General features: G+C 41.1%; 1 protein-coding gene across 3 annotated transcripts in view; it reads right to left on the bottom strand.

Annotated features, from left to right (window-relative positions):
* dmd (dystrophin) overlaps window positions 1-4,354 on the bottom strand; it is a 284,148-nt gene extending 279,794 nt beyond the window's left edge. For all 3 annotated transcript variants that reach the window (XM_040014765.1, XM_040014766.1, XM_040014767.1), the window contains exon 1: window positions 4,084-4,354. In XM_040014765.1, coding sequence (XP_039870699.1) covers window positions 4,084-4,165 — 82 coding nt within the window. In that variant the 5' untranslated portion in view covers window positions 4,166-4,354. The remainder of the gene's footprint in view (window positions 1-4,083) is intronic.
* Window positions 4,355-18,182: the final 13,828 nt, after the last annotated feature.

Below are 18,182 nucleotides of genomic sequence, written 5' to 3'. Positions count from 1 at the left end.
TTTTTTGCTGTGTTTTACTTGCATTTATTTGAAAGAGCGAGTGTAAAGTGTAAATTATTATATTTTATATGCAGAAAATAGGTTTAAATGTAAAACTAATTCATTCAAGTCAGAGACTGTTGCATATAATTTCATTTTGCTTGATGCAATGTGCATGAAGTTAAAAGATTAAATAAAAAAAACAAGTTTTAAAAAGAGACTTTTTCATTTGATTCACTTTTAGACGGTGGCAGCTGTCTTTGCTGCCATCTTCTGTCCATAAATGTTATTACCTGAACCTGACTCAATTTTTCAGTCAGGGAAACGTACAGCTCACTAGGGTGACTCAAACTCACAGACTGATCTTTTCTTTTAATCTCACTAAGCTAACTCAGACATATACTGAGTCATCAGCAACACAACCTAATGTTGACTTGGGGAAAAAAGTAGATACCCAGCAAAAAAGTAGGTGTTATACTCATTTTTTTCTGTAGCAAAAACACTTATGAGGATCGACCCAGAAGGATGCTGGCTTCGAGGCAGACCGAAGAAATGGTGGATGGACAAAATCAACGAAGACATTAAGACCGTCAACGCATCACTTGGCCACCTCCTAGGTGAGGTGTTCCAGGCATGTCCCACTGGAAGTAGGTCCCGGGGCAGACTGGTGAGATTATACCTATTGGCTGGGGCAGGAATGCCTCAGTGTTCCCCTGAATAAGCTGGAGGAGGTGGCTGTGGGCTGTTGTGGGAGTTGCAGCACCCCCATTGCAAAAGACAGACATCACAGAACCGTATCCTCTTGAGAACCGAGGAAAACAAGTATCTTTAAGTTTTGCTTCTTTTGTGATTTGCGTGTCTACTGCAGAGGACATAAACAGGCTGGGTCACAGGATGATATGCAATAAATACATAAATACATAGATGGTATTAAAACCATTAAAACACTAACACTATTGTTGTGTTTCGCAGAAAAATTATAAATAAAGTGAAAAACAAAAAATATGTTTTTCCCCTGAAAAGCATCATGGTTAAATAACACTGAAGGTTAGACGCCAGTAGAAGCCAATCTGTCCTTCATTAAATGTGTGTGTTTTTATCATGTTATGAGTGTGCTCTTTTTATAGCCCAACAGAAGAGCAGCAGATTAAGGAGCTTCATATCCTTCACACACACACACACACACACACACACACACACACACACACACACACACACACACACACACACACACACACGCGCGCGCGCACTAAGCATCCAAGTATCATTGTCCAGCTTGGATTGAAAACACAGTTATGTGCAACCATATTGCAAAACAGACTCACAAACCTTACTTTGATAAATGTCCTCACAGACATTTTGGACCTGAGTGAGCATTTGCAGTTTATTGCATGTCTTGACTGTTCTCTTAAGTTATCTTGTAGTTGTAAGACAGGCATTCATTTTATGGTTTTCATACCTCTGTGGGTCTGACAAATGCGCCCTGTGAGGTTTAATAATTGTTGCATCTGTATTAAAATATTATGTGTAAGCTGGTATATTTTTCTTAGCTGTGCAGATGGTCTTTTTTATATCAATTGTTCAACATTTTGTGATGTTAAACAACCATAAAATAAAAACAGAACAGAGTGGGAAAATTATATCGAATTGCTGTTTTCTGGATATATTCACAATATTTTTATAGAATATTTAGGAAAGACAACAACTGGAAATTTCTAATTGTTTTCCATTCAGTGTGTTTTGGGTCTTTTTCAGACCCCTGGATACAAGCATTTATAGCTCAGTATGTTAAATATCTGCAGAGATGCCCAGAGCATGGAGACAGACTGTTGGATTTGGCCTCTGACAGACAGCTGTAGTCATACACTGAAAAATAGATCGGGTGGTAAAATATAACACAGGGAGACAGCGGAAGGTGGCACACAAGAACAAGACAGAGAAAGAGAATCTGCTGATGGGGAGCAGAGGAGAAGATGTAAACTAAGTGGAAGGAAGAGAGAGGGCGTGGGAACGCAAGTAAAAAAGAAAAATTGAAGGTTGGAAAAAGAGGAGTAAAAGAAAGTGAAAATAGAGAGAGAGAGAAGGTATGGCACTCTCCCAAACTAGGCTATCTGACACTGTGCAGCAGCGTCCATCAGGCCAGCTGAATGCTATTTCCAGCTTGAGATGACCTATCAGCTGTACCATGGGGGAGTCAATGAGAGAGAGACATAGAAACAAGAGAAAGTCAGTGTATGTCAGAGAGAGTGGGGCTTTATTAATTTATTAAAGCTTTATTTAAGAAGTCCCAAAAGAAAAAAAAATATTTACACAAACAGACAGGCTAAAGGAAAGCCAGTGCCCAAGGAAGCAAAAGAACTAGCTCGTGACTCACCACTCCATGGACCATGCCAGGCCACTCCCCTTTTACAAGATCATTAACTGGAAATAGAATCACCACAGCCTCCAACGCAACGCAAGCAACACCGTGTCTGGGTCACAGTTCACATACAAAACAACCTCCCCCAGAGCATTTTAGCCATGTGCCACCAGGAATTATTTAATGAATGAAATGATATTAACAATACACGCAGCATTACATACAATGACTGGGTGTTTGACAATCCCAGACTTGATACATATGATTTCTTTAATTGCTCATTTGCTCAATTAAAGTGCACTATATCAGTTCCACCACATGTACATCCATGAATGTGTTTTAGAAAACAGATCTATTTATTTATGAAAATTCCTAGAATATTTTATTATAATTGCAAGTCACTTGCAATCATGAAATGAGGTAACATAACTGACCCTATGGCACACCGATGAAAGTATTTATATATAGAGAGAGAGGACACATGCATATTCGGTGATCTTGTAACATATAGGCTCAACCTTGGATGATAAAATGGCAGAATGTCACGTAATGTAAGAAACTACCTCAGAGGAGTACTTCAAGTCCAGAGTCATCGGTTGTTTTCATTATCGATACAAACAATTCAAACACTTACTGTCTTTAAGAATTATCTGATTGCTTAGTTCTTATGTACAATACTTACAAAAAGGGTCAAAATGATCTGTAATGTGATACCAAAAATGTAAATAATTAGAAAAATTTCCGGAGGTTGAATTATTTCTGTGACAGTCGACGGATTTTGTTTTGTGTTTTTTGGATATTGTTATATTATAGAGACTTTTGTTTTCGGTTTTGTTAGTTTTTTGTTTTTGAGTTATTTCTAGTATATCTAGTTTTTAGTTATACAGTATTTATATTTCAGTAGTAGTAGTAGTAGCTAATAGTGTTAAATTACCTCATTAGGGCCCGAGCACTGACAGTGCAAAGGCCCTGTTGTATCTGTTCCATTTCTTTTGATGGAACAGATGCAATAATTTCGTTTTTGAGGGCTTCAACATTTTCAAAAACTCGTGAAATTTTGCACACGTGTCAGATCCAGTGAAAGTATTTTTTATGTATTTTATTGTTTTTGTACACGGACATTTCAAAATGACTCCCAGTGAAGCACACACCACTTTCATTTTGTAATGACTCTCACTAATAAGCACATGTGTGGCTAAAGATCCTGATTGTTCCAGCCCTGAGATTTACAGTACAAGAGCACCATAGCAAAGACAAATCTGGCTTTTGTCTGATCTGTGACGCTGTGACTAAATGACTTCACTCTGACATACAACAACAAGACAAGGGTCGCAAACATGAGCTGCTTTTAGATTTGATAAAGGCTACAACAGGCCTCACCCTCCTCTTTAGGAAGCAAACAGACTTATTGGAAAGGCAGTTATTATTTTCAGAAACAAAAATATTTGGAACATTTTTGCTGACGGGAATTATAAAGACTATAAATTGCCAATGATGTCTAAACAGCAATAAACGACTTCAAATATATTTTTAATCTAGCAAGTGTTTACAGAAAAAGTGGATTCACACATAGACATGGACGGATTTTCACATGGAACCATAGTAATGCGCTCAGCTCCTCTCAAACTGTGTATCAGTTATATACAGGAAACTGCGTTCCTTTACACACACACACACACACACACACACACACACACACACACACACACACACACACACAGGGAGGGGATGTTGTGGTTTCCTACCAGATCGGCACTTGATGATTTCTCCAAACTCGTCTTCCGCCGGCTCATCACAATAGTCCTCAGGGCGCACACCCTCCGCCATCGACAAAACGCACCGGTTTTAATGCTAATTAATGGGGAGAAGTAAAGAAACGGACAGATTAAAATCCACCAGGGGGCAGCGCGAAATGACAAATTTCAGAGCAAACTGTCAAAGGTAGAGCGCACGACGTAGAACTGTGGTGAAGCAGTGGACAAAGTCAAGCGGAGCACTGATCAGTCTGTCACAGGGGCACAGAAGGAGAGGAGCAGGTGTTCTAGAGGGGGCTGGGTCTTAGCGCATTCCCACCTCTAAATAGCAGGGTGTTGGGGGAATAGCTCATCGTGGGCCCCTGTCCCGTTTGACAGACGCCAAGCGTAAAACTCGACACCCAACGAATCTATCGGCGGATTCGTTGGGTGTCGAGTTTCTGCACAGAGTTGATGGTGAAGTGTGAAAAATATCAAAGTGAGTCACCCATGGACTCATCTTTCACCTGCAGGTACAGATCTCATGCTTCCAGCGATATTAACAAAAATTATTAAAGCATCAGGATGAGTTGACTTTGATGTTCATGGATTTAGGTCATGGGCGTCATACGTGAAATTAACCTTATCCTAAAATATCATTAAAGGTAAAAATGATGTGTATCCTTGACATCTGTAAGTTAAACTTGAGAAATGGAGAGTTGAGATAAGAGTTAACTGTTGCTTCATTTCTCCTCTTTTCTCTTCCTCAGTTTCTTCTCTTTCTTGCTCATATCCATTTTCCTTGTTACCATATGTTTAGCCTGTATTGCTCAGGTTGTGCTGTTTTTGTTTAATCATGATTTATCATTGGTTCTTCTGTTGAACTTGTTTTTGTTAACCTGCTCAAAGTGCTTGCAGAAAGCTTTGTTGCAGTTTTCCTCATCCCCTTAAAGTTGCTAGGTTACTAGTTTTAACCCTGTAAAACTTGAAATAAAACCATTAAATAATTGCAAGACAATTAGAATTTTTTGAGTGTCAAGGCTCGCTATGTGGCAAACAAGACTCAAAGACAAGCTATGAAATTCAAAAACAGCTTTAACTGCTGAAAACCTACAAAATAGCATAATATAAGGCAGGAGCAAATCTACATTCAGGCATACAGGACAACAAGGTAACAGAAAACAGGTGGGAGGGGAAGTAGAATTAAACACAGTGTAAGGGTTTTCCTGTCTTATTTTGATAGTCTGTTGTCACTAGTGCTCTGAGACCAGGACTAATCTAAACTTAACAGTCTATAAGTTTTTATTTGTATCATAGCTATATCTGGGAATTGTGTGCAATATATTGCTTAAAATGTATTCTGCAATTTATTTAGGTTTAGGTTATTTTGTTTGGATACATTTTCAATGTGAGCTATTATGGATTGATTTTTACTATACTTTACTATACTATACTGTACTGTACTGATTTTACAATACTACCTGGGAACCTAGGAGCTATGTTTACATTCTGTGTTGCATGGGGACATGTTTAATTGTTGCGCTTCGTTTTCCACCAAGAATCACTGTTAAGAGTGAGAGAAGTCACAGTCCTGTGCTGAGCTACACAGTTCAGCACTACACTCGCAATAGCTGAGGACGTAGAGCAAGTCATCTATTATTCAGAGGTTTGATCCCTGGTTGTGCCAGTCTGCGTGCCCAATATCCTTGGGAAGGAGCTTTCACTCTTCACCTTCTCTGTCTGAGGTATGCAAGGTTCTTGTGACCAGTCCGTACGATAAGGTGCTTGGACACCTCCAGCCAGTGTCTTCATTCCTCCAGTGCCATCCTGACAGCCAGTACTTCCCGGTCACCGATGTCATAGTTGCGTTCCACTGGAGAGAGATGGCCAGAGAAAAAGACACAAGGGTGCATTTTACTTTCCTTGGATTGTGAGAGAAAATGGCTTCGACCCCAGAATCTGAAGCATTTACTTCCTGAATGTACTCATTCAAGGTGTTCTGGGTGTTCGGGGCAGCATTGTTACACACACACTAACAAATGCTGGGTTAAAAATAACCCAATTTGTAATCCAGTGCTGGGTCAAATTTGGACCGAGCTAACCCTGGGTTGTTTCAGCTTAACAGGGTTGGGTTGTTGGTTTGACCCAGCACACTGGGTTAGGATAATTATGAAAAAAATGGGTTACATTGACCAATGTTTAACGCTGAGGTCACCAAAAATTGGGTTGAAACTCATAACCCACCACAAGGGTTATATTACCATTAACATTTGGGTTTAGATTTTATTTACTGGGCGCTGGTTTAGCTCAGTTGGATGAGCAGGTGACCATATGCTGCATAGCTGAGAGTGGTTGACCTGGGTTCAAGTATGACCTGTGGCCTTTTGCCGCATGTCTCCCCCTCTCACTTTCCAGTCAGTCTTCACTGTATCTGCCTAATAAGAATCACTATTAAGGCTGAGAGAAGTCACAGTCCTGTCCTGAGCTGCACAGATCAGAGCACCAGCTCCAGGCTCAGCAGCGTCAGTAACAGAGGGGCTAGACTCAGGCAATTTTCACTGGGAGACAAAGTGCTTGTATTGCTCCCTTCTTCCAGCTCAAAGTTGCTTGCCAAGCGGCAAGGACCCTTTGTGGTCACGCGGTGAGTTGGGGACGTTGACTATGAGGTCGCACGGTCTGACAGGGGAGGGGCTAAGCAGATTTTCAATTCAATTCAATTTTATTTATATAGCGCCAAATCACAACAAAAGTCACCTCAAGGCGCTTTCTATTGTACAGTAGATACAGAGAAAAACCCAACAATCATATGACCCCCTGTGAGCAAGCACTTTGGCGACAGTGGGAAGGAAAAACTCCCTTTTAACAGGAAGAAACCTCCAGCAGAACCAGGCTCAGGGAGGGGCGGGGCCATCTGCTGCGACCGGTTGGGGTGAGAGAAGGAAGACAGGATAAAGACATGTTGTGGAAGAGAGACAGAGGTTAATAACAGATATGATTCAATGCAGAGAGGTCTGTTAACACATAGTGAGTGAGAAAGGTGACTGGAAAGGAAAAACCCAATGCATCATGGGAATCCCCCGGCAGCCTACGTCTATTGCAGCATAACTAAGGGAGGATTCAGGGTCACCTGGTCCAGCCCTAACTATATGCTTTAGCAAAAAGGAAAGTTTTAAGCCTAATCTTAAAAGTAGAGATAGTGTCTGTCTCCTGAATCCAAACTGGAAGCTGGTTCCACAGAAGAGGGGCCTGAAAACTGAAGGCTCTGCCTCCCATTCTACTTTTAAATACTCTAGGAACAACAAGTAGGCCTGTAGAGCGAGAGCGAAGTGCTCTAATAGGGTGATATGGTACTACAAGGTCATTAAGATAAGATGGGGCCTGATTATTTAAGACCTTGTATGTGAGGAGCAGGATTTTGAATTCAATTCTGGATTTAACAGGAAGCCAATGAAGGGAAGCCAAAACAGGAGAAATCTGCTCTCTCTTTCTAGTCCCTGTCAGGACTCTTGCTGCAGCATTTTGGATTAGCTGAAGGCTTTTCAGGGAGTTTTTTGGACATCCTGATAATAATGAATTACAGTCGTCCAGCCTGGAAGTAATAAATGCATGAACTAGTTTTTCAGCGTCACTCTGAGACAGGATATTTCTAACTTTAGAGATGTTGCACAAATGGAAGAACGCAGTCTTACATATTTGTTTAATATGTGCGTTGAAGGACATGTCCTGGTCAAAAATGACTCCAAGGTTCCTCACAGTGTTACTGGAGGCCAAGGTAATGCCATCCAGAGTAAGAATCTGGTTAGATACCATATTTCTAAGATTTTCAGGGCCGAGTACAATAACCTCAGTTTTATCTGAATTAAGAAGCAGAAAGTTAGCGGCCATCCAGGTCTTTATGTCTTTAAGACATTCCTGCAGTTTAACTCATTGGTGTGTGTTATCTGGCTTCATGGACAGATAGAGCTGGGTGTCATCAGCATAGCAGTGTAAATGTATGCTATGTCTTCTAATGATACTGCCTAAGGGAAGCATGTATAATGTAAACAGAATTGGTCCTAGCACTGAACCCTGTGGAACTCCATAATTAACCTCAGTGTGTGAAGAGGACTCTCCATTTACATGTACAAATTGGAGCCTGTTAGATAGATATGATACAAACCACTGAGTGCAGTACCTGTAATACCTACAGCATGTTCTATCGACGGATTTATCATCTCAACCTCCTTAAAGCATGGAGAGAGGCTGAAACCGCTTCTCTGGTGAGTCTGGTGAAGGAGAGAGATGAGTTGAGCAAATTGTTCAGAGGGAATAAACCGAAAATCTAAGACAAATTTATTTGTCACATACACAGTACAACATATATATATATAAATGCTTATGTCCTGACCTGTGGACAGGCTGCAGACATAGCCACACCACTCCAGGTCTGGTTTTTAGCATGGGGGGTCTAGTCAGGACCCTTACTGGATACCGGGTGGGAATCAAACTTGCAACCCCCCACTCCTGAGGTGTGGAGTCTTACCATTACACTATCCAGCTGCTGGGAGTGAGAGAAGAGTCGCACAGCGCCTGGTGTAGCCCCATTGTTCTTGTGGTGAAGAAAGATTGGTCTATATGGTTCTGTGTTGACTATCACAAGGTGAATGAAGTGTCACGCTTTGATGCTTATCCCATGCTCCGGGTCGACGAGTCTTGGACCGGTTAGGCACGGCCCGTTTTTTCACAACACTGGATTTAACCAAGGGCTACTGGCAGATTCCCGAGTCCAAGGAAAAAATGGCCTTCTCCATTGCGTACGGTTTGTACCAGTTCATTATGCTTCCATTTGGCTTGTTCGGAGCCCCGACCACCTTTCAGTGCCTCATGGACCGGGTGCTGTGTCCGCACCCTGCATATGTTGCCACCTACCTGGATGACGTGATCATCAATAGTGACACGTGGGCGGAGCATGTGCAGGGGGTGGATGTGGTCCTGGAGTCCCTGAGGCAGGCGGGGCTCACGGCCAACCCGAAGAAGTGTGCGGTTGGATGGAGGGAGGGACAATATCTGGGGTACCACTCGGGGGGGCCGGCATGCGCATCCACAGGTGGAGAAGACGGCAGCTATTGCATCCTGCCCGCACCGCAAGACTAAAAATGAGGTGAGACGGTTCCTTGGGCTGGCGGGTTACTACCGCCGTTTCATGCCCGGGTTTGACTGATCCGGGTTTGATCAGCCCCTTGACTGATCTCACCCGCAAGGTGGTCCAGATCTGGTCCAGTGGGCGGGGCCATGCCAGGCAGTGTTTGTGCAGGTAAAAAGAGCTCTCTGTAGGGAACCGCTGCTCCACACTCCTACCTTTTCCCTCCCTTTTGTTCTGCAGACTGACGCCTCAAACAGAGGACTGGGGGCCGTTTTGTCCCAGCATGTAAGGGGGGTAGACCGGCCCGTGCTTTACATCAGCCAGAAGATGACGGAGCATGAAAGGTGGTACAGCACTGTAGAAAAGGAGTGCCTGGCTGTCCGGTGGGCGGTCAACTCCCTTCGCTATTACCTCCTGGGGCGCTCATTCACCCTGTGCTCGGACCACCAAGCTGGTGGCATTTGGACTGATGACGGTCTTTTTCCCCCTTTTTAGTGAGGTGTGAGACGAGCGAAGTTGGTTGGAAAAGCTGAGACCGGCGCTGACCAGACTGTTGGTTGTTGCACAAAAGAACCATAAATAAATGTGACATCTGTGAGCAGAAAACAGTTTGTGTGTGGAGTGTATTCTACAATCACACAAAATTGTCACATTATATTAAGCAGAAGCTAACAGCTCAGCTCGGTAGAGTGGGCAATCACAATGAAGCGGTTCATTTTAATTTGTACATTCAAGCTGCTCTTCATATTTTTGGCCACTAGGTGGCACCAAAGATGAGAGCATTGAAAGCTTTGAGTAATGAACCATTTTTAATACAATGCTTCATTTGACCATCACTACAACAAACACTCTCTCAGAACTCTGCTGGGCCATCCTAGCCACAGGTAGAGACACATTAGAAATCTTCAGCAAGTAAAGTGAAACAGAGGCAAGGTAAGGACTACCATGGTTAGACAATGCTCAGACAAAGCTTGTACACCACTAAGGAAAAACAAGAGTTTTGCGGTTGTTATGTCCTGCTGTTCAATAAAGCACGTATCCACGTCCTTCCATCTTGACCCTTTCGAGAGTCTAACCCAGAAAATCACAACCGGCGACAAGGATTTTAAAGATTTCCACAGCGTGAAAGAGGCTGTAGAGGGACTGTGTTCAAATGTAAGGAAAAAAAAAAGATGTTGTCTTCACGGCTGCAGCGGAACAGCATTGGTGAGCTAACTTGGCAATGCGTGTGGGTCGTGTTGAAGAGATAATGAATCGAAGGAAGATTTTGAGTCATATTTGGAGCGATTGGAGCAACAGATGCTGGCAAATGATGTTTCTGATGAGAAGAAACCGTGCACGTTTCTCTCTGTTATCGGAGCAGATACATTCAGGCTGCTAAAGAATCTTGTGTCTCCGAGGGTACCGAATACTGTGGGATATGCAGTGCTGACTGAAGCGTTAAGTGCGCATTATAAGCCAACTCCAGTGGTGATAGCTGAGCGTTTTCGTTTTCAGAAACGTAACCAGAAAGAAGCAGATTCAGTTTCTGACTACGTTGTAGCCCTGAGGCAGTTGTCAGTCACGTGTAATTTTGAACAATATTTGGATGAGGCCCTGAGAGATCGCTTTGTTAGTGAGCTGCGTTCTGATGCTGTGCAGCGCAAGCTACTATTGGAAATGAAGAATGTGCTGGAAGCAGATGGTAAGGCCACATTGCCACTCAGTCATTGATTGGCAAACTTCCTTATCATGTATCGCAGTACACCGCACACTCTGACGGGTCGTACACCAGCAGAGTTGTTCCTGAAACGTCGGGGTTATAGACTGTGTTGTTCCAGAGATACCACCAAGTCCACCTGGGATTTCAACATCACACCCCTTACCTGCTGAACCACCTAAACAGACAACTGATGAAAAAAATATAATCATAGCGTAAAATCTAAGTTCTAAAACAAACTCCAGTCACATTCATTCGGGTAGATAGCAGCAGTCCTTTCACAGAAGGGGATGGAAAAATTAGATAGTGTGTGTATCTGGGGAGTGTATTGTATATGTGTGTGTGTGTGTGTGTGTGTGTGTGTGTGTGTGTGTGTGTGTGGATAGGGGCAACACAGTCTGCTTGTTGATCTTAGAGTGTAGCTGTGTGAGTGGCTGTGTGGGTGGGGAGGGGGCACAGACCATTTATCAGTCTCACAGCTTGTGCAAAGAACCCTCCAGCATCCTGGTGGTTCTGCAACTGATGCCCCTGTACTTCTTGCCAGATGGCAGGAGTGAGAACAGGCCATGAGAGGGGTGGTTGGAGTCTCTGATGATGGAGATAGCTCTGCGTGTGCAGCGCTGGTTGTAGATCTCCTCCAGTGGTGAGAGAGGGGCACCAACAATCCTCCTGGAAGTCTTGACAATCCTATTAAGTTGATGCTTCTCGTAGGACTTGCAGCTGCCAAACCAAGCTGTAAAACTTTGTGTCAGGATGTTTTCAATGGTGCCTCTGTAGAAATTTGTGAGGTGAAGTGTGGAGAGTCCTGCTTTCCTGAGTCTCCTGAGGGAGACGCTTTTGTACCTCTATCACCACTTACTGTGCGGTGAGCAGTTTGGAGCTATGATCTACCTGCTGCTTATCTTTAAGGATTTGACTGTAACATATAAAACACTTTACCTTTAAAGTATCTGATATACAATGGAAATGGAAGCAATCAGAGATTTAATGATGAAGACTGGGGGGTCTGTAGTTCACGTTTTACAGTCCTGAATGACTCCTTGGACATTAATATAATTCACTGAAGCAGAGTTTAGAATGCAATTTGCATTCAGCCTCCAGTGTTACTGTTTAATTTTTTTACAGTGTCATGAATAAGGTTTACCTGCTGGAGGTTTGATGGATCAGGTGGACGATGCAGTCAAAGAAAGGACTGAATATGCACAGCCATCTTCTTATTTGCAAGAATCCTAGTTTGATATTTTCTCTCATTCATATTTTTGAAAAAAATATCGAACAGTACTATGATAGAATGGAGACCTGGCAAGGTTGTACCTTGCCTTTCACTCCCAGGACAGAGCCCAGCTCCACTGAGGCCCTAGGTAGATACGTGGTTATAAAATGAAAGGACTAATGTTGAATATGAATATTACACGAAAATCGAATTCTAATACAAATTCCTACACATTTGTTGGATCCAGCAAGAGTAACAGGGATTACATATGTCTGAAATGCTAATCCTAACCCTAGCACAGCAAACAACAATGCCCTGGACTGTCAGTGTCATTACATGCTGTGAATATGAGTCGCCTTGATCACATTTTCAAGTATAAAAGAAAAGAAAAGGAAAACACAGAGACAGAAAAGGGTATAACACTTTTCATGACTTAGACCATTAATGCATGTTAGACTGTCAGTGTTCTTGTTTTAGTATGCTTCTGTACTGTTAGGCTCACCATCTCTATTTCAGTATAATCAATATGCAAAACAACCCTAAAAGTTATACATGAATTTGACTAACGGCATTATTAATAGCATGTTTTTTTTTTCAATTTTCTAAAAAAAATTATGACTTTGTAAATAAGAGCAACTCTCATTTTGTCACATTTCTAATATGGAATGTGACAAAATGAAAATGAAAGTAACAGAAACGTTCTAAATAATAAAGTATTCATTATTTTAGTTCTATAAAATTATTAATGCAAATTCTAGTATCAGTCTATAAATAGCCAAGCATAGTAGTCACATGTGCCAAAAGATGTCATTATTATACCAATTAGTAATGTTAATACCACAATATTAGCTGCAGGGGGCAGTATAGCCACAGGTTATGGAGTATTATATTAGTGTCTAATGTAAAGTAGGCCACTGAGTGTTGGAAAGATATTCTTTGAAGATAACTCCCTTAGGGCTGAGAAAACAACAAAGAAGCTTTGAAATGATGATAATGCAATAATAGTAATAGTAATAAATGGTGGATGAATGACAGAAATAAATCATCTACTGGGCTGTTGGCTTTTAGACAAATCTTTCCAAGAAAACCCAGACTGAGTTGAAAGCTCTCTGATTATGGCCAGTGTTACTTACTGTGATGATGTAAGCTAATGTAAGTTATCATGGCATGCTGCTCCATCACAGGCTGCCAGCTCTCCTGGATGTATACGGCACAAATGTGGTGACAAAGAGATCTTTTCAGTGCTGGAGCCAGCCAAAAGATTTCTTATTTGCACTTGTCCCACATCTGCTTATTGTTTCGAATGTACATTGTAGGACATAAAGAAGTTCTATTTGTTATTTCTTGGCGATAAAGTAACTAATTATTGTGAACTTGTGAGTCCACAAGTTTATTATTTTGGTTAAAATCATTCACAAGTAACAAGAATATTGTGTTATGGCTCAATATGTCACGGTCATGGGTCAGGGACCCAGTGTTTAGTGTTGTTTATTATTAACATTTTCGCTTTCTGTGTTCAACGTTTGCTGCCGTGTCCCCTTGTGTCTGTGTTATGCTTCCTGTTTTACTTTGAAAGTCCGTGTCCTATGTTAATGTTTTCAGTTTTGCTTCCCCGTGGTCTCATCACGCTGTACTCTCCTCCTGTGTCTCATTCCCTTGTTATCCCTCTGTGGATTTAAGCCCTGTGTCTTCTGTTTGTTGCTGGTTCGTCTGTATCATCCATGACATTTCCTGTCTTTAGTCTTCAGTTTCTTTTTACTTGTTTCTAGTTTCCTCCCTGTTTAGGTTTTGTTAGTTTAGTCTTTGTATTCCTGCGTTTGTGTTTATGGTTTTGGGCTGCGTCAATAAAAGGCACGTTTTCAGTTTAAGTCCTCGTCAGTGCCGTTTGGGTCCTATCTCTCTTCACTCCACACATCTGCAGCCGTGGCACGAAATGAGTGGAACTAAGGAATTAAACGTCTTGGAAAAAGGTTTAGTGTATGCTGCTGACATTAACACCAACTGGTACGCTGCTCTGTGAGGTCTTCGTTTGTTTTATATTTGCAGATGGATTTTTCCTGCTGCAAACTATGCCTGTAGCAGCAGCAATAATGAACTACTTTGCTTCAAACAACAAGTCCTTTGTCACTGTGTTTGTTTGTTTTCTTAAGATAGAAACTGTTGTTTTGACTACGCAAAGTCTGTCCTTACGGTGCTGAAACAACTCCTAATTAGCAGGAGAAGTGTTTATTAAGAAGTCTGGCTGTGAGATCCAAATGGTTGAAAAAGACTGGCAACACATATAAACTCTAATGTGTTCAGTGAGATCATGATAAGTCAACTTCCTGGAGCAACTTATGTTCTGTGGATTTAATTATTATATTACTTTAAGAATATACTGTGATGTTTTTTTAACACCAGGGTCAAAACTTCGTGAGATAACACGATGTATGTTCCCAGCAAAGATGCCCATGTGGGTCTACAGTGAGTCGCTGTAGGTGCACTGTGGGAAGGGCAAATCTACACTTAGCCAATACAGGCCCCAAGTTAAGCAACATTCTCGTCTACACTCCATACCAGTTGGTGCCAGTGATGCACTATGGGACATATATGGGGCCCAGTACCGACCCACAGCAAGCAGCTCACTGTGGGCTAATGTGGGTCTAGGTCAGTGCCCCCACACGAACCCCAAACAGGCACCTTTGTTAGACAATCTTTTGTTTGTTTGTTTGTTTGTTTGTTTTTTACAGGACATCTGAGAACAAATACAGTAAAACATCACAGTACAGCTTTTCTTTTAATATATATATTAAATATTATTATTATATATTATATATTATACAATATTACTCAACAAATAAGGTCAATTAAACTTCTTCTGAATAGTACATGTCTAGTTTCAGGTTGTGTTGCTGTACAGTCCAGCAGGAAAGTCCACAGCAATGGAAACAAATCTTTTTCAGTTAAGAGCTATTCTGGTATAAAGAAATTTTAAATGCAACCTATCCTGTGATGTCTTGGCTTTTCACTTTGAATTTGACTGGGCATGTTTAACTAAAATGAATACTTTTTTTTGCTGACCTCACATTTGATTATCTGATGAAGCAATAATGTGAAAGAGAATAACTTCCTTTGAACTTTGGACTCACTGGTAAAACATATAAACTTTAATGTGTTCATAAAAAGCCCAAACCTGTTTACTACTTTGGTTGCACATAATTACTTTAGTCAGCAGAGGCATCCACTAGCTTCACCATAAGTAAAGTTTCTGAGTTGAATAAAACCGACATAAGAAAAGAGATGGTGAGACACAGAGTGAGTCGTTCTGTTCGTTTAATGTGACAACATACAAAGAGATAAATGCCAAGAACTGAAATTTCTACAGTGGCATGTAAAATTAAGCTAATACACGTGCACACACACTCTTTGTCTCTATGTCAGACACACTTACTTCTTTCTCTGTCATTCACACATTTGGTATACATCCTAAATCCCTATGCACATCAATAGCCAGTGTTTTTCACCAGTCTTCTGGAAGATGGAAAAAAAAAACAAGCGCTCTCTGTTTACAAGTCTCTACTTTTCATCAGCAAGTTGATCATGAAACAAATGCTAATAGCTACAATCAGACCAGGCTAAAACATACAAGGACAGTGTTTTGTTGTATGTTTACCAAGCTTAAAAGGTTCTCGACTAAAGACAATTACACAAATATTGTTATTTATCCAGAACTGTAAAGATGTGCCTCATTGAATGGTCGCCAACACATTTGCATTGCCCCTGAAGCTCAAACACACATCTGCTTCAGCCTACCATGTACTCGCTTTCTGTAAATTTGCAAATGTTGCACTGCAACTTTGAATCTCAGCAGCTCACCGTTTAACAGGGTTGAGCTCCCAAAGAGCAGTAAGCTTTTGATCTGGATTTATCTGTCGAGGCACTCATCCTCGTTACTGAGTGTGTATGGCAGGTCGGCAAAACATAAGAATATGAGACAAGGGCTACTTCCTCCTCACAAGCATTTATAAGAAAACACATAAGAATTAATATTTCAATTTTATGTTGAAGGTGTTCAATTTATATTTTAGTCCTTTCATTAAGTTATTCCTGTGTGTTTTAACCCAGGTCTGTTACAGTGGTGGTGCCTGAGGCCCCTCTACACCACAAACACAATCACTAAGGAGTGACCATACAAAATTAAATACAGTAGAGGTTATACCGAAATATCATACGATGATCATCTCTATTACTGCACCTTACCATTGGGTCAGGTCTCCTGTCTATCACTGGCAAAATGGAGGAACAAGTCATCAAGTCACACATTTCTGTATTTATGACCACTGATTTGAACCCGTCGCTGGAAACGGGAATGCTGAGACGTCTGTCAAACTGAAAAAGTTGAAGGTCACAATATGAAAAGCTCTTTAGATTACAGTTCAAATGTTAGCAGTACCATGCCTTGTGTTATAAAATAGAGTTAGCTGCCAGCAGCAGGACATTTATCTCACAAATTGAGAAAAAAAAAGATAAATAATAATCTCTGAATTATTAATAAATCTCAAAATCCCATGAGCCTGGGATTTCTTGGAATTTACAAAATAATTATCTTGTAAATTTAGAGAAGGACAATACAATTGATCAAGTGAATGCATTACATCCTGTATCATAGATTTAAAGAATATTAGGCAGATGTTTTTTTCATGTAAAACTCTTATAGCTATACAAAGCTTTAAGGGTTTTCAATAATGAATTCAATATCAAAGTCATAGGTGAACACATTAGGAAACATTTTTAGCCTTTTTCCACGTGGTTCCTCGTGGATGTTTAGCTCCATCTTTGGGCCCATACCGTGTTGTATCTGTATGCACCTACAGCCAGCAGCTGTCCTCATGAACAAATATGATCTTCTCATGTGACCAAACAATCACTTAGATGCTGCTTTACAAGCTTTAAATTTAAACTTGCAGGTGTTTTTTACGTTTAGCCAGAACCACCTTTACTTTCATTCATCTCCTGGCAAAAAATCAATTCCCCCAAATATCTGAGAATTCCTACAACTACATTAGCTCTGTATTTTGAACCTTTCTACAGTACAACACCGAAACCAATGTTTTATTTCTGTACATCAAAAGTAAAAGTGACAATTAAACAGAAAGGAAGTGAATGAATTGTCTGGACTGTAATCTAAAGCAGGACCTTCTTTTCCAAGTGTGATGATTTTAAAGTGAAGAAGCTTCTCAAAAGTCCACTGTAAATATCACTGTAAAATAAATGGACTTCTTGCAGCAGCTTGAATCAAGAGGTGACTTCACAGCTCAACCTTTATTTTAAGGTGCCGAGGGACTCAGCCTGGTTCCTATTTTTAGGCAATAGTTACCTGACAGCTCCACTGCAAATATGTGACAATGGGGAATAGAGAAAATACCAGACAACCCTTGCGCCTCCTCCCTGTGCTTACAGCATCCAGACTCGAAAACAGAGGTTGCAGGGTTGGCAAAATAATTCAGTACAGAGGGGGAGAGGAAAACTAAACATTATTGCACAAGAGTATCGTCCAATCTAGAGTTCAAAATTAACATAGAGGGTAAAATATTTGGTCATCAGTTATCTTTTTACCCAGAAATCTTTCTGGATCCATGGCCCAAAAATACTGATTGGACCCAAATCCGGAGGGCAGGGAAATATAAGTAAACCTTACATTATTATCACCCTGTTGGGACATAAAAAAAAGATGATCAGATCAGTTTGTCTGTAAAGGGGTAGTGCTTGATATAAAAAACCATCTTGGGTTTTGTTGAAATGTGCCCTAACACCTGTTAACTGTGCCATTTGATATTGGCTAATACTGACATTTTCTTCTCCCGTTTCAGCAGATGCATGTCTGGCTTGTTGGCCAGCAAAAACGTAACACTCCGGATGCAGCGCTGATCCCCGACACTTACTGTAGGCCAAGACACAGCAGCACACAGTAATAAACCGATTCCTTGCAATCCAAACGGCTTCTTGTAATCACCACTACCATCTGACATCAGAGTTTCGACATACATGTGTTTCTGGCCTACTTGTGACCATTTGTCTACACTGATTTTATTTACAGA

The sequence above is a fragment of the Simochromis diagramma genome, unplaced genomic scaffold (genome assembly GCF_900408965.1).
Source record: "Simochromis diagramma unplaced genomic scaffold, fSimDia1.1 OVJJ01000165.1, whole genome shotgun sequence".
Classification (NCBI taxonomy): domain Eukaryota; kingdom Metazoa; phylum Chordata; class Actinopteri; order Cichliformes; family Cichlidae; genus Simochromis; species Simochromis diagramma.
Note: the sequence above shows the minus strand (reverse complement) of the source record. Positions and strands in the feature narration are given on the sequence as shown.